The following is a 13,805-nucleotide window of genomic DNA, read 5'->3' as shown; positions in this document are numbered from 1 at the left end:
GTAAATAATTTGGGAGTTGGACATCTGGGTTAGTGAAAAGATATTTACTATTTGAAAGAAATAGTTTTGTGGCTTTCTAGTACATGTGACAATACCAAGATACTTGCTAGAGAGGATCTTAAGGATTATTACCCCCCCCCCAGGATTATTTTTAAAGTACCATTTCGATTGTTTCTGTTTGAATAATAAGTGGCATTAAAATGCTTGAAAACACCCGGATCCAAAGACCCAGAATCTTCATGTCATTCTCAGTAGGGAAAGGGAAGCTGTTGAGGACCCTGTCTGAGCAGTGACCTTGGCCAAAAAGCTTTGCTTAATCTTCACAGTGGCCTGTGAGGCAGCCATTAGTAACCCTGTTTTTACAAGTGATGAAATTGCGCTCAACAAGATAAACAGTCTGCCCCAAACCTGACAGTTGATTCAACAGCAGAACAAGGTCTGAACCTGAACTGTCTGATTCCAGAGGCTTCATCTCTCTCTTAAGTGAGGCAGAGCTAAGTTTCTGTTCAATCTGTATCTGAAGGACTGTAAGTTATGGTAACGTGAGGTCCAATTGCCATGTCCCCCTTTCCTAGTGGTTCAGTGATTTTGACATTGACCCTGTTCTTGCTTAGGTCCCAGCATTCAAGGACTTGCGTCAACTCACATTAGAGAGATTCTCAAGGACAGAGATGAGGTCCTCGTTGTCTTTGGGTCCCCGGAATCCAACATGGCACCTGGCACAGAGTGGGTGTTCAGGGAGTGTTTGTTGAGCTGACCTTAATGGAATGATGTTTCTCCTTTTAGGCCCTGGCCATACACGATATTTCAGCGAGGCTTTGACCTGGTTTTGGGAGAACAGCCTTCTGATAAAATATTCAGGTAAGTAGTTGTCTAAGGACTTGCTTATGTATGTCTGCAAGCCCTGTGCCCCACTTCCCAGGGAACTTGCTTTCCTAGTGGTGGTGTAGAAAATGACAAACATGTTTAGTTGTCTTGCCGCCTCCTCACAAAAACAAAACAAAACAAAACAAAAAATGAAAGAAATGCTTGGCCTCCCATCATGCCCGTGGATAGCGTGGATGATTTTGAGGTCACACAGATTCTCTTTGGGTCCCGGCTTCCTTCCTTGTCTGCTCTGTGAACCCCAGTAATTTACTTAACTTCTTGGCGCCTCCAGTTTCCACATTTGTTAAATGGGGCTACATTCCATGCCTAACTCTATTGTTGTGAGGAATATAGGCGATAATGGAGAGCCCCTGGCACAGAAACTGGCACAGAACAGGCAATTAATGTCCCTTTCTGCCTCTCTATTGTGCATCTAATTTGCACTTTCCTCATAAAGTCTTAAGTTGTTCAAAATGAGTCTCTCCTGCCCCTGTCTCCTTTTATTAGCAATACTTCGTTAATGTTATTTTTTTTTAATCTACCACCCTTCTGATCAGATTGGATGTCCCTAGTCCCTCCCAAATGTCTACCTCCATGCCTGGGACTAGCACATATTAGAAAAGCCAACAAGCAAAGGAAGAATTTGGGTGTCAGCCATGAACTATTGGATTTTCATAATGTTTGATTCACACCAGGCCTTAGCTGGAACACACATTTATTTCCAAACTAAGATCTTACCATCCATTTAATTTTGTCAATCTGTCCTTCACTTAACGTGCATTTGAGTACCTACTAAGTGCCATAGACTGTGCTTGGCCTGGCAGCATGGACATGAATCCATCTCCCTCCGTGAGGGAGCCCTCTGGTGGAGGAAGTAAATAGTCTTGCAGGAGTAACTGATATCAGAAGATGCACCCGGCTACTGCCTGACATTATGGAGGGGTGGTGAGCAGCGTGGGGCAAATGGAAATCGTGCTTCCTCTTCACTGCACTCAGCAATGTACTGAGTCATACATCCTCACTGCTGCCCTTGCAAACCCCTTCCTCAGACCCTCCCTGTCAGCCGTTCCTGGCCTAGGTGTTCATTTTGCTCCTGCATTTTCTCCTAGAGGTGGCTCTCTGCTTTAGCACCTTCTGCTCCTTCCTGCTCGGTGGGATGGCCTGGGCTTGGCCACGGCAGTGTTCTCCTAAGGGATGCTCTTAGCAAGAGTGCAGATTTACAGAACCACTTCCTCCCCAGGCCTTCCTTGCCCTTTTCTCTCCTGATTGTTTCTTGGGGGGCAGACCAAGTCACATTTATGGCACTGGCCACAGGCCGCTTTTTTCTTTTAATTTTTAAAAAAATTTTATTGGGAAGTTGGGGGAGGGGAACAGACAAGTTGCTGTCCTTTTGTTCTTCAGCCTAGTTGTGGAGGACGTCGCTTCACTGGCCCATGTTGGTATTATCATTGCGCTCTTCCCGGGTGAGGCAGTCGCTCACTGGCCATTGGACAGCTGCTCAGGGCAGCTCACAAAAGCTCACGCCAGCTGCAGGCCAGCCCCACTGCAGCCTATATCATCGCCAGCGACTCACCGCAGCCCAGTTCTAGGTCGAGCTGTTGTTCACCATCTTAGCTGTAGAGGGCACAGCATTACTGGCCCTCATGTGGGATCTGAACTGGGGCCCTGCTGCTCAGAGCTGGCATCCCAAGCCAACTCTTAACCAACATGCCACTTGGCCGGCCCCACAGGCTGCTTCTGAGGGCTTGTGCTACAAGAGCTGTCAGCTCTATTCCTTAGATTATGACTTGAGCATTTAAACTTTCCCACAATGACTTATCAGCTTCCCCACCCCCTTTTTTAACTCCTGACCTGCCAGGACCTTCAAAGGATGATACAGATAAGGCAGATGGAGAGCCCCATGGAGTTGGGTTGATAAACATGGCAAAGCTTCCACTCCCCTAAAAGTCAGAAGCTAACACTTTGAAAAACAAGGGCCTTCATGACATTTCTATTACAGCAGAACTTAACACAAAAACTGTGTTTCCATCCCCACAAGCACCATTTACTCTTTTCAAGTTTGTTAGCTGCCCATTGGATGTGACACCCAAGCACCACAAAGAGGATCAGTTGTGTGGTTTGACCCATGTATCAAATCTCAGGAGCCAATGTGTTAACCAATAAGGGTTTGCTCATTTTGGTCCCTAACATAGCAATCACTAATCTTTCAGATGAAAGCAATGGGTCGTGGTTTTCTGGTTTTAGGTGTTAAGACCTTTAATCAAAACCACTCTGGGATCTGAGTAAACCAACTGGCAATGGCCACTCTGGAAAATTCTACAACCTGGTCAGTGACTATGATTTCTTAAAGAAGCTAATGACTATTTACCTGCTACTCTGCTCACTAGTGACTAAGTGTCCTGATGCATTCCAAGCCACTGCACATTTCCCTGGACTATGGAATAAAATTCAAATTTTGACATTCAAATCTTTCCACAGTTGAATGCCAATATACAACTCCCTTTTAATAGTCTGCTCGTCTCCTATAGAATCTTTCATTCTTAGTTAAATCTATCTTCTAACCTACCCACTGCCCCCAAAACTTGAATATTTTTTACTCTGCACATTTGCCCGTACTCTTTCCTTTAGAAATAATGCATATTTGCTTCCTAATATAAACACTACTGATTTTCATGGTCTACACCAAGACTCAGCTAAAGCCAATGACTACTTTAAGGCACTATTTCAGATGCTGTAGCTATGACCAAACAAATATGACTAAGATAGTTCCAGACTTCAAATAATTTATGGTCTCATCCATGAATCGTTCTCCAGCCTGGCCCTCCATGAGAATCCTCAGTGTGCTTAAAAAATGACCAGTGGTCTGACCCAACACTAAACAACTCATTCCAAAGTTCTGGGAGGTGGGACCAGAGCATAAGTGTTCTTTAAAAGCACCATCGTAATTCTGATCTGTACTCAGGATTAAGACATGCTGCTCTGGCTTCTCCAATCCACTGTACCAATCAATAGTGACATTTCAGCCTCCAAATTTCCATAACATATTGACTGTAATGTTTATTTGTTATTTTATTTCTTATTTATTTTTCATTTGCCTGTTTGTTTCTCCAACGAAATGGTTGTCTTCTTGAGGGAGAGGGCAGTACCCTGTATGGCTTGAAATATGTAATATTTAGCACAGAATTTTGAACATGGTACGCCTTCAACAGGTATCTGTAGATGATCATTTCAGGGGTTTCCTAAGGACTCGAAACCAGATTAGGAGAAGACCTGATGATGCTCAGCCTAACCCAGGTAATCTGTAATCCCAAAGAACCTGGAAAAGGTCCAAGCTAGACTCAGAGGGTCCAAGGGAGAAGACTGACCCTTCTCACCAAACCCAATCTAGTGCCAAGGATGTCCTTTCCATTGTGTCTCAGGTCACTTCATTCCATTGGACCCTCTGGTGGCAGGAATGGCCACAGACCAAATTTCTATCTCAGACACCTTCCTTCCAGTGTGTACCTGCATCCCGGGGAACAGTAACACCCCCTGGAATGGCCTGCTCTGGGAAAGTGGAAATGCCAGGCCAAGAGCGATTTCTCTGTTTTCCCACATTCCATGTCATGCCCGGCCACAGGGAGAGCACAGGCTAATGCTGTCCACTGCTCCCTGGAGAGCATTTGCCTCTGAACAGAAGTTTCAAGCTCTGGTGTAACGGGGCCACGTACAGGACTCAGCCCGCAGCTGAGCCATCAGCCGCGATGGTCACCACCAGCTGTCACGAGAGAAGGCCCAACTCAGGAAAGCATTCCAGATGCTCACCCAGCGTCTCTTTGGTGGCTTTTTGAAGTCGTTCCTGCCAAATCTGCATGAATGAGGGACAGATGAGATTTCAGAACACAGCTTTTCTCTGACAGTTTGTTCTATATTTGGTTTTTGGAGTTAGTAGATTTTGCAGATAAAAGAAAAGTTTAGAATTCCATAGGCCTGAGCCAGCATGGGCTGGAAAGCTGCTGTGAGATACAGAGAATCAGACCAGCCACCGGTGTACCCACTTATGGAGAGCTGACCTTGGAGAGGTTGTTAAACTTCTTAAAATGTTAGTTAATGAATTTGTAAAATGGGCCAAAGGACCAATCTCAGAGGGCCGCGGTGAGGATAAATGAGGCAGCTCCACAGAACACCTGCCCCTTAGAGTTCTCAGTAAAGGTTGGTCTCACCCTACACCTGACGTGGCTTTCCCAACAGGATTGCACTTTGACCGCCCAGAGATGGAAGATGACACTGTTTTCCTTGTTAAGTTGGGACAGCGTCACGTCTCAGACGCTGCCGTGCACATTGGAAGTCCTCGCAATATCAAAACTCAGATCCATTTTGACCATTAAATCTATTGAAACCCAGAGTTTAACCCAATTCCTGCTCTAAAGGAAGGATTATCTTCACCACCGCTTCCACCTTTAAATTTGAAATCTGAGATTATATCCTCCAGGAGCCTGTACAAACTAAAGAACAATATGCTTATTGATCAGTCAATAACTATTTATGAAGTGACCTCCTTGGGCTAGAAATGGTGTTAGGTGGTGGGAATACAAAGATGACAAAACACTGTCCTCTGCCATCCAAGAGATGGCATTCTCCTGAGTGGTGATGGACAGCTGAGAAGACGGGCATGATTCATCACCTCAGGGCAGCCAGGGACCATGTGCAAAGGCACAGAGGAGAGTCCCTTGCTCAGCCTGAGGGCTGAGGATGAAGGTCCTGGAGGGCTTTCTGGAAGGGGCGGGACCTTAACTGAGTATTCAAGGGTGGGACTCCAGCAAAGAAGGACGGGAAGCAAATTCAAAAAGAAAGAACATCAGGAGGAAAGGCGAAGAGGCAAGAAAATGGGGGCCGCTTTAGGAACTAGGGTCAGATGGCACTGGCGGGGCACAAAGTGTGACATCTTTGGAGATGTGAACTTCGTTCTGTGGCCCTGGGGTGCCCTCAAGCAGTTCCACTGGCAGTTCCACTGGTTTGCTTTGCCCTTCCAAATACCACTGCGTGCGTAGGAGGAAGGGAAAACTGAGCTGCATGGCCATGGGTCTCTTCTCTCCCAAAAGAAAAATTCACTGTCAGAAATGTGCCAGAACTGCCAACCGTTTCCTAAAATCTATTACATAAATTATAAGCTGCAGGTCACAGATTTGTTGCTGTGCATCAATGCAAAACTTCTCATTTTAAAACCAAAATAGAAAAAAACTGAAAACAAAACAAAAAATACAAAAAAAAACAAAAACCCTCTAGGTCCAAATAAACTCCTTCCTCCTGGTACCATTCAAACTAGTGCATCTTCTCTCTGAAACACTATGTGATACATAATACCTGTGGTGCCCCCCACCCCATTGTAATGTTGCTATCTCAAGAATGCCCATTCCAAATGGCGAAGTGAACGTAAAACTTGTATGTTCTTGCCTCCAACCCACATTTATCCCAAGTCCCAGATTTCAGGCACCTTGGGACAATCACTTGCCCTGAATATGGGCTCCTTAATCTTGCCAGTGACGTGCGTGGATGTGCGTGTGTGTGCGTGCATATGTGCAAAGGGGCTGTCATGCCTTCAATTTGCCAGCTGCTTCACATAGGAGTGAAGTGGTGATAGGCCTCACCTGGTGCAGACCCCTCCCAGCACAGACATAGCTCCCCCCCCTCACCCCCCTTTGCCTCATGTCCCTGTGAGTGGGAGAAGCTCAGAGCCTTCCTCTGAGCTGCTTAATGTAGAAGTTTTCACAGCAGGTCAGAGAAGTAGGGGACCAAGAGTAAGGCTGGGAATGGGGGAATACAATCTCCCAAACCCTGGCTGTCTCCCACTCTCTCAGGCAGTTTTGCCTCTCCTGGGGGCACCTGTTTTCTTTTCATTCAGGAAGTGGCTGCTTGTAAGTCACACGCCTTGCCCATGGATGTATCCTAGAGAGGGTTACATTTCTCATACATGAACGCAAACCCTCAATCCGGTTTCCTAGCCTCTCAGGCCGCCCCGGGAGTGGAGAGGGGAGCATGTTGGGTTAGGGGACAGAAAGGAGCAGAATTCTGAAAGGGTCCTCTGTGACCAGCATGCTAATGGAGCCTGTGCTGGGCTCTGTTTAATGATATGCATGTTCCCATTGTTCCTCCCTCCATGTTAAGTTGGAAGGGGATGACGCCAAACTGCCACTGCCTGGCGATATCCCACCCACACTGGCTTTTATCCCACAGACTTATTTTTGACTGTGCACACAGAGCATTTGAAGGCCTTTGAAATAAAATGAATGAATAAATAAACAAATAACCTCTCACAGTTTCCTTAAGCTCTCCCTTGAAATGCTGATTGATTCTTTTATTTCTTTTAGCCCTTGTTTTAAGAATAAAAAAAGAGTCTTCCCTGTCTCCCCAGGGTGACGGCCATTAGCTGAGGGTCTGGGTAGGAGTGTGGAGAGTACTCTGGGCCTGTCTCCTTCACCCATCTTCCCTCCTCCTTGGAGGCTCCGGGCTTCACTCCTTCCTGGCCCCCTCACACAGCAGCCAGAAAAGGGGAGGTTTTCTCCTTCCTTTTCCTTGGTAGGACCCCTCCAGGCACGTGGAGAGACCATCCCCATCACTGTGGCTGTGCGAACCGAGGGATGGGGATGACGCAAGGCCGGCGTGTCTCTGCAGTGAAAACGCTTCCAATTCTATCAGACAAACTTGGGAAAGGCCGGCTTCAGACCTGAGGGAAACGAACTCAGTTTCGTGTGACTGGATTACACCCACTCTAACAGCTGGCGAGTGGGTGCCATCACCAGTTCTCCAACCGTGTGGACATGTGAGCAGGAGGTGGCCCCTTCTGCCTCCCTCAGACTCAGCCCTCTCATCCGTGAAGTGGCAGTGAGCTCTCTTTTCTGCAGAGGACTCGGAGGGGGGAGAAGGAAGCCCCTGGCAGGATGGCAGCCCCCCAGCGGGGCGGTCATCTAGAATACCTGTCCTAACCACCTGGTGTTGGGTGTCCCTGCAGATTCACCTACACCCTTGGGGAGGGCATGTGGCTGCCCCTCAGCAAGAGTTTTGTTATCCCACCCGCTGAACTGGCCATCAATCCATCAGCGAAGTGTAAGACGGACATGACCGTGATGGAGGATGCTGTGGAGGTCAGGTGAGTCCCTCCTCAGGGTGCTGGGGCCTGTACTTGGCTTGGGAGGTTGAATGAGAAGCTATCTGAAGGTCCAAGGTGGCTGGGAAAGAAATCCCAACACACTGAAAGGAGAAGGTGGCTGGCTGCCTTCAAATCCCGTCTGCAGTGCCGGGATCTGCTCTACCTGGGTCAATATTGCACACCCCAAGGCCCATGCACTGGGCGAGGACATAAACTTAGGACTTGTAAGCACTCCCCACATCCCCTAAGGACTGACAGGCAATCAAATGTTAATTTCCTAGCCCAAGTTGGTACCTCCCCCTTTGATTAGGCATTACAGCTTTGGCTCAATTCCCAGATATGGAGAATGCCTGTAATTTGTTAGTTCAAGGCCCCGAGTATGGTTGATCTTGGATTTTTGTCCGAGAGAGTGAGACGTGATCTGGCTGGCCAGGCGGGAATGTCCACCTAGAGTCACCTTGACTCCTCCCACCTTCCCCTGCTCTCCCCACAGAGAAGAGCTGATGACCTCGTCCTCCTTCGACAGCCTGGAGGTCCTCTTGGATTCCTTTGGGCCAGTGCGGGACTGCAGTAAGGATAACGGTGGCTGCAGCAAGAACTTCCGCTGCATCTCGGATCGCAAGCTGGACTCCACTGGCTGTGTGGTATGTCTGCCCGGCCAAACTTGTAGCTGGGGAGGGGAGCCACGCAGGACGAGAGCAGGTGGATAAATGAAGGTCTCCTGTGCACCGCAGAGAGGGCCGGCAATGAGCCTCCCTAGCTGTCACCGCCGTCTCGTGTACGTTGTGAATTTTCTCGTCTTGACAGAGACGAGAAGCTAATCACCAGTCAGTTAATCAGGACGTATTTATGAAGCACCTATGAGGTCACCTATAACTACCCAAGGGAAATGTCGTGAATTATGTAGCATGATTCTTTCCCTCCAGCCTTGCAGTCTAGTTGGAGAGGGATGCCCCCAGACAGCTTGAGAACTGATTAATAATAGAAAGATACTGACTCTAATAGGAAATAGACTGTGTTGACTCTAATAGGAAATTCTAAAAAACAAAAAAACTTATGTTTGTCTAGCATCAAATTACATTGACTGTAATAGTCAAATAACATTGTAGGATAAACCTATGTAAGGCCATGATGAAAGAAGTGAGTTTCACCAAGAATGGTCGAGAAAAAGTAAAAATATGTCTGTCCCTTTTGAGACCATGGCAATGAACTCCTGCTTCTCCGAAGGTGACTTTCTACTTTGTTATAAGCTATGTGGGCTTTGGCTCCGTGTAAAATATGTGATGCTATGAACTAGGAAGACTATTTGGGTTAGAGTGGACTAAGATATCTCCCATGCCATCGATATGCAGATTGATTGAACCACACAAGTCAATGGAGGCAGGAGCAGATGAAGCCATCAGCTGTTGGTGCCTTTATATCATTGGTCATTTTCATGCCCATCAACACTGGCGTCTGTTTCCAGCCCTTTCTTTGTCTAGGGGCAGAATGATGCCATCCTCACAGATTGGAGAGAGAATGGGGCAGAAAAGGAAGGCAGGAAAGCCATGCAGAAAGTGGGCATAAAGGAGGGGGAGAGATGATTTGCTGAGGCACATAGTTCTTCCGTGTTTCCGGGCAGGGCTGGTAGCTTCTGGGTCTGGCGTCTCACCTTACTTCCCAGCCTGACAGCTGTGCACTTGTAACGGGACCCAGAGCAGGGACAACCTGTGAGGATGCTGGACTGATTCCACGGTTCACACCCCCCACCCCATCTCTCAGCACCTGCTCTGCCGAGGGAGCCGTTCTCAGCCAAAGATGGATGTGTGCCTGGGACCCAGGGTGGGGCTCTGGCAGGGTGAGCCTGGCAGGTTCGTCAGAAGGAGGGGAAAGCTACCAGAGGGGACTTTCAGGAAAGGAGAAAGCAAAGTGTCCCTCAGGCCAAGTCTTCCAGAGGCAGCCGGTGGGGGGGGAGGTGATGCTCCCCTGCCTTTGGATGGTCCACTTTCAGATGTCTGCAGCACTGAGCTTCCGACTGGGCCCCTCAGGAGACAATTTCACTGTCTAATGGAGCTCCCCACTGAGACACTTTTTTTTTTTTTAAGCCTGCATGTCTTCATCCAGATTTCAACCTATCATTTTACATTACTCTCTTGGGTCATTCTAAGTATTGGAACGCTGTTTGTGCACATGCGTGAACATCCTTCACACCCCCCACCCCCAGGCCTTCCCATATGAGTTTGAGCATACTTATACTGGGTTGTCGGAAAAGTCATGATGGTTTTTTTCTATGTTTTTAGTTGCAAAAATGCGTCATGACTTTTCCGACAACCCAGTACATTCGTGCACACGGACATACTCCCCATATCTTCCCACCGCCTTGCCCCTCTCTTGAGCCCCTAGGGTTTGCCTGTCAAAAGCCTCTGTTGGTGATCCTACCCCGTTTGACTCGGCATATAGCTGTATAGCTGTGCTGATGTATTTTTGTACTTTTAACACTGCTATCTGTGAGACGGAGTTAGCAGGAATAGTTCTGATGAATATGCATTTGCTGTAACAATTGGAGCCACTGCAGAAAGTCACTGGATTATACCAGTGCTTGGTATTTGCATAATACTTTGAAGTCACTGGTCCATGTGGCTCTTGGAGGGAGGAGAGGGACAGGCTGACTGGCAGGCCCTTCAGTTGACTGTTTTTCATTGGCTTTGAAGCACATGACCCCTGATGCAGGAGGTCCGATGGGCTGAGAGCTAATGTGTCACATCATGACTCTGTGACCCTACTGAGAATTAGATCAGGGACTGTACTTTGAGCTGACCTGACTGCCCTGGGTATTGGTACTATCCCAAAGTCCTGGTGTAGAGCAGAGCAGTCCCCTGTCACCTGGATGTGGACCAGGGACAAAGGCATCAGCTGCATCGACTGCTTTTCTCCTCTCACAGAAACCCTGACATTCTGCTGGCTGGGTGCTGAGCTGAAAGGCTTCTCAGGAAAGGCGTGTCTGTGAAAGGAGAACGCCGTGAGGAACTCAGAACACACGGGCCCTTAAGGAACCTGGGAAGGGGTGGAGATGGGGGGAGAGGCAGAGCACCTCTTGTTTTCCTGTTGAGTGCAAGGCAGACAGGTGGGGTTGGTCCACGTGGGCCACTCTGCCTTCCTTCTTTCCAGGAAGGCAGAGCATGTTTCTCAGTTATGCTTGGACTCCCACAGGGCTAATTGCTACCCAGTTAATTGCCCTAATGTTTCTATAGTCTCTGAGGACAGGAAGCAAATACCCGTGAAAGGCACAGACCCGGACCAGCCATAATCGCTCCATTCCAAACCAGACCTAGCTCTCCAAAAGTGGGGACTGATGAACCCCTGAGAGGGTTCCCAGAATGGAGGTCAGCCCCCACGGATAACTGCGTCTTCTTACTTCTACCCACTGTGCTTACTGTGCAGAGCGGGGCAGTCGTCCCCACTCGGAAGGAACACGAGCAGTGGTTCTCTGTTCTGTGGAGCCCCACAGAGTCCAGCAGAGTCACTGTATCAGTGTCCTGTTGCTGCTCTAACCAATTACTGCAGGTTGAGTGGCTTAAAACAACTCTCATTATCTTACAGCTCTGTACGTGAGACTCCAATAAGGGTCTCACTGGGTGTCAACAGGGTTGCATTCCTTTCTGGAGACTCTAGGGGAGAATCCATTCTTGGCCTTTTGCAGGTTCTAGAGGCCGCCCACTTATTTTGGCCCATGGTCCCTTTCTTCCATCCTGATAGCCAGCAACAGTGCAGTTTTCTAACCGTTCCTCTGTCGCATTCCTCTCTCCTCTTTTGTTTCCCCTTTCCACTGTTAAGGACTCATGTGATTACATCGGGCTCACCTGGGTCATCCATGATAATCTTCCCATCCCAAGAGCCTTAACTTGATTGGCAAAGCCCCTCTTGTCAACTGAAAGGTGACACGTTCACAGGTTCCTGGGATTATGTTGCAGACAGCGACAGCGTTGAGGGGCCATCAGTGGGAGGTGGCAATGGGGACTGGAGCCGGCCTGGTAGGCAGGACTCTAGTCTGGCCACTCCTAGCTTTAACCAGGGCACCTTTATTCTTATCAAGCCTACCTATTACGGTTTAATATGCAACTTTGTCTGAAAGTTTGGAATCAATTTCCAGTGCTAAAAAACAATGGAAAGCTCACGCTCTGCTGCTCCTTTCTCATCCGCACACTCCTTCCGAAAGGGGCCCCAGCATGTCTGCTTTGTGACACGTCTGCATGAGCCTTGGTGAGTGGACTGTGGCCTTGGAAGGGAGAGGTCAGCTGTCCAGCTTTCTCGTGTTGCACACATGACCTTCCCTGCCAGAGCATTATGCTCTAATGAGCTTTGAATTACCCAGTGACCCCGCTGCCCTTCTGGCCACATGCCGTCCACAGTGGCTTCCCACCCGATGTGTCATTTCACCTCTACTCGAGCGCAGATGTGCAGAGACCATTACAGATGACTCTCTCGCTTTCCCTGTGTAGGGCACTAAGCAGAAGAGCGTGCCTCAGAGGCTTAAGCGGGTAGGGAGCCGAAATACAAATTTAATTCCATCAAACTTTTCTTCTTTGCAGAAGTCCTGACTGGCTTAGGCTTACCGTGTCAGAGCCCATGAGAAATTTGGGAAATCATTATTTGTGAAAGGAATAAAACTGTCATGTAGTACAAGAGAGCCTATTTCGAGCAGGAATTATGGTTGCGTGTTTCATGAATCGCCCAGGTAAGGCGAGGCAGACCCCTAGGCAGGAAGTTGTCCCTCTTCTCCCAGGGCCCCAAATACAGTCGTGTGTCCATCACTCACACTCCTGCTGACAGAGCAACCAGCTCATAATCTGGAACGGAGGTGTGTGTGTGTCTCAGGCTCGGCGACATGTGACTAGACCCCTAGGTAATTAATCAACCAAAAACCATTGGTAAAGAAAAAGAAGGGAAAGACGGTCAAGAAAAGGAGTCGAATGGGGGAAATCATTTTAATCTCGTTAGCAAATGATGCCTTAGACCAGTAATAAGTCAAGAAGCTGTGAGCATATCACGAAAGATGATTAACCTTGTGTATTTTAGGGGTCACTGAAATTTGAGCTCATTTATTAGACCTTCCTGATGGGGGAGGGTTGTCACTGTAACACATGGAATTTTCTCTTTAAGCCTGTAGTGCATAAAGGCCCTGGGACTGCTAATTGTAGCCTGTGCAAAGAGAGGTTAATGTGTGACCTTGGGACTCAATCGCGAGCTAACAGTTCTCTTTTAAGGAACAAATAGAGGGATTGTCCACACGCCAGGGCAAGAGGAAGGCCAGCACGTGCAGAGAGAAAACACAGGCTCCTCGTGCGGGCGGGATTTGTCGCCCAACTCGGCTCTGGCTGTAGACTTCTAGGAAGAGGGTATGGTTCAGAGCCTGCAGTTTCTTTGTATTTCGATACAGATTTTGAGGAGCCCAGAATGTGAATACAGAGCACAAGGAACATTTAGGCAAAAACAAATTCATGCCATGGGAAACTTGACTGATGAGTCTTTTGAGGAAATGGTTGTTCTGGTTCAATAAGGGTTAAGAAGAAAACTCTACTTTTGGTTTCAGCTTTTTTTCTGGAAACCTTTCAAAAATGTTTTACTCTGAACTGCGGCCCAAGTAAGTTACAGTGAAGTAAAGATAATTGCATCTTTTTTTCAGTGATTGAGCATCTTGTCTTGCCTTCAAGGTCATCACTCTGGACAGTTTTCAGGGTTTTGTCCTATAAATATATGCATCCATAGTGTGTGTGTGTGTGTGTGTGTGTGTGGAGAGAGAGAGAGAGAGAGAGAGAGAGAGAGAGAGAGAGAG

General features: G+C 47.9%; 1 protein-coding gene across 1 annotated transcript in view; it reads left to right on the top strand.

Annotated features, from left to right (window-relative positions):
- ASTN1 (astrotactin 1) overlaps positions 1 to 13,805 on the top strand; it is a 322,407-nt gene that overhangs the window by 202,316 nt on the left and 106,286 nt on the right. The window contains exons 9-11 of the mRNA XM_019646368.1: positions 787 to 861; positions 7,856 to 7,993; positions 8,487 to 8,637. Coding sequence (XP_019501913.1) covers positions 787 to 861; positions 7,856 to 7,993; positions 8,487 to 8,637 — 364 coding nt within the window. The remainder of the gene's footprint in view (positions 1 to 786; positions 862 to 7,855; positions 7,994 to 8,486; positions 8,638 to 13,805) is intronic.

Source organism: Hipposideros armiger, unplaced genomic scaffold, assembly GCF_001890085.2.
Source record: "Hipposideros armiger isolate ML-2016 unplaced genomic scaffold, ASM189008v1 scaffold_6, whole genome shotgun sequence".
NCBI classification, from domain to species: domain Eukaryota; kingdom Metazoa; phylum Chordata; class Mammalia; order Chiroptera; family Hipposideridae; genus Hipposideros; species Hipposideros armiger.
Note: the sequence above shows the minus strand (reverse complement) of the source record. Positions and strands in the feature narration are given on the sequence as shown.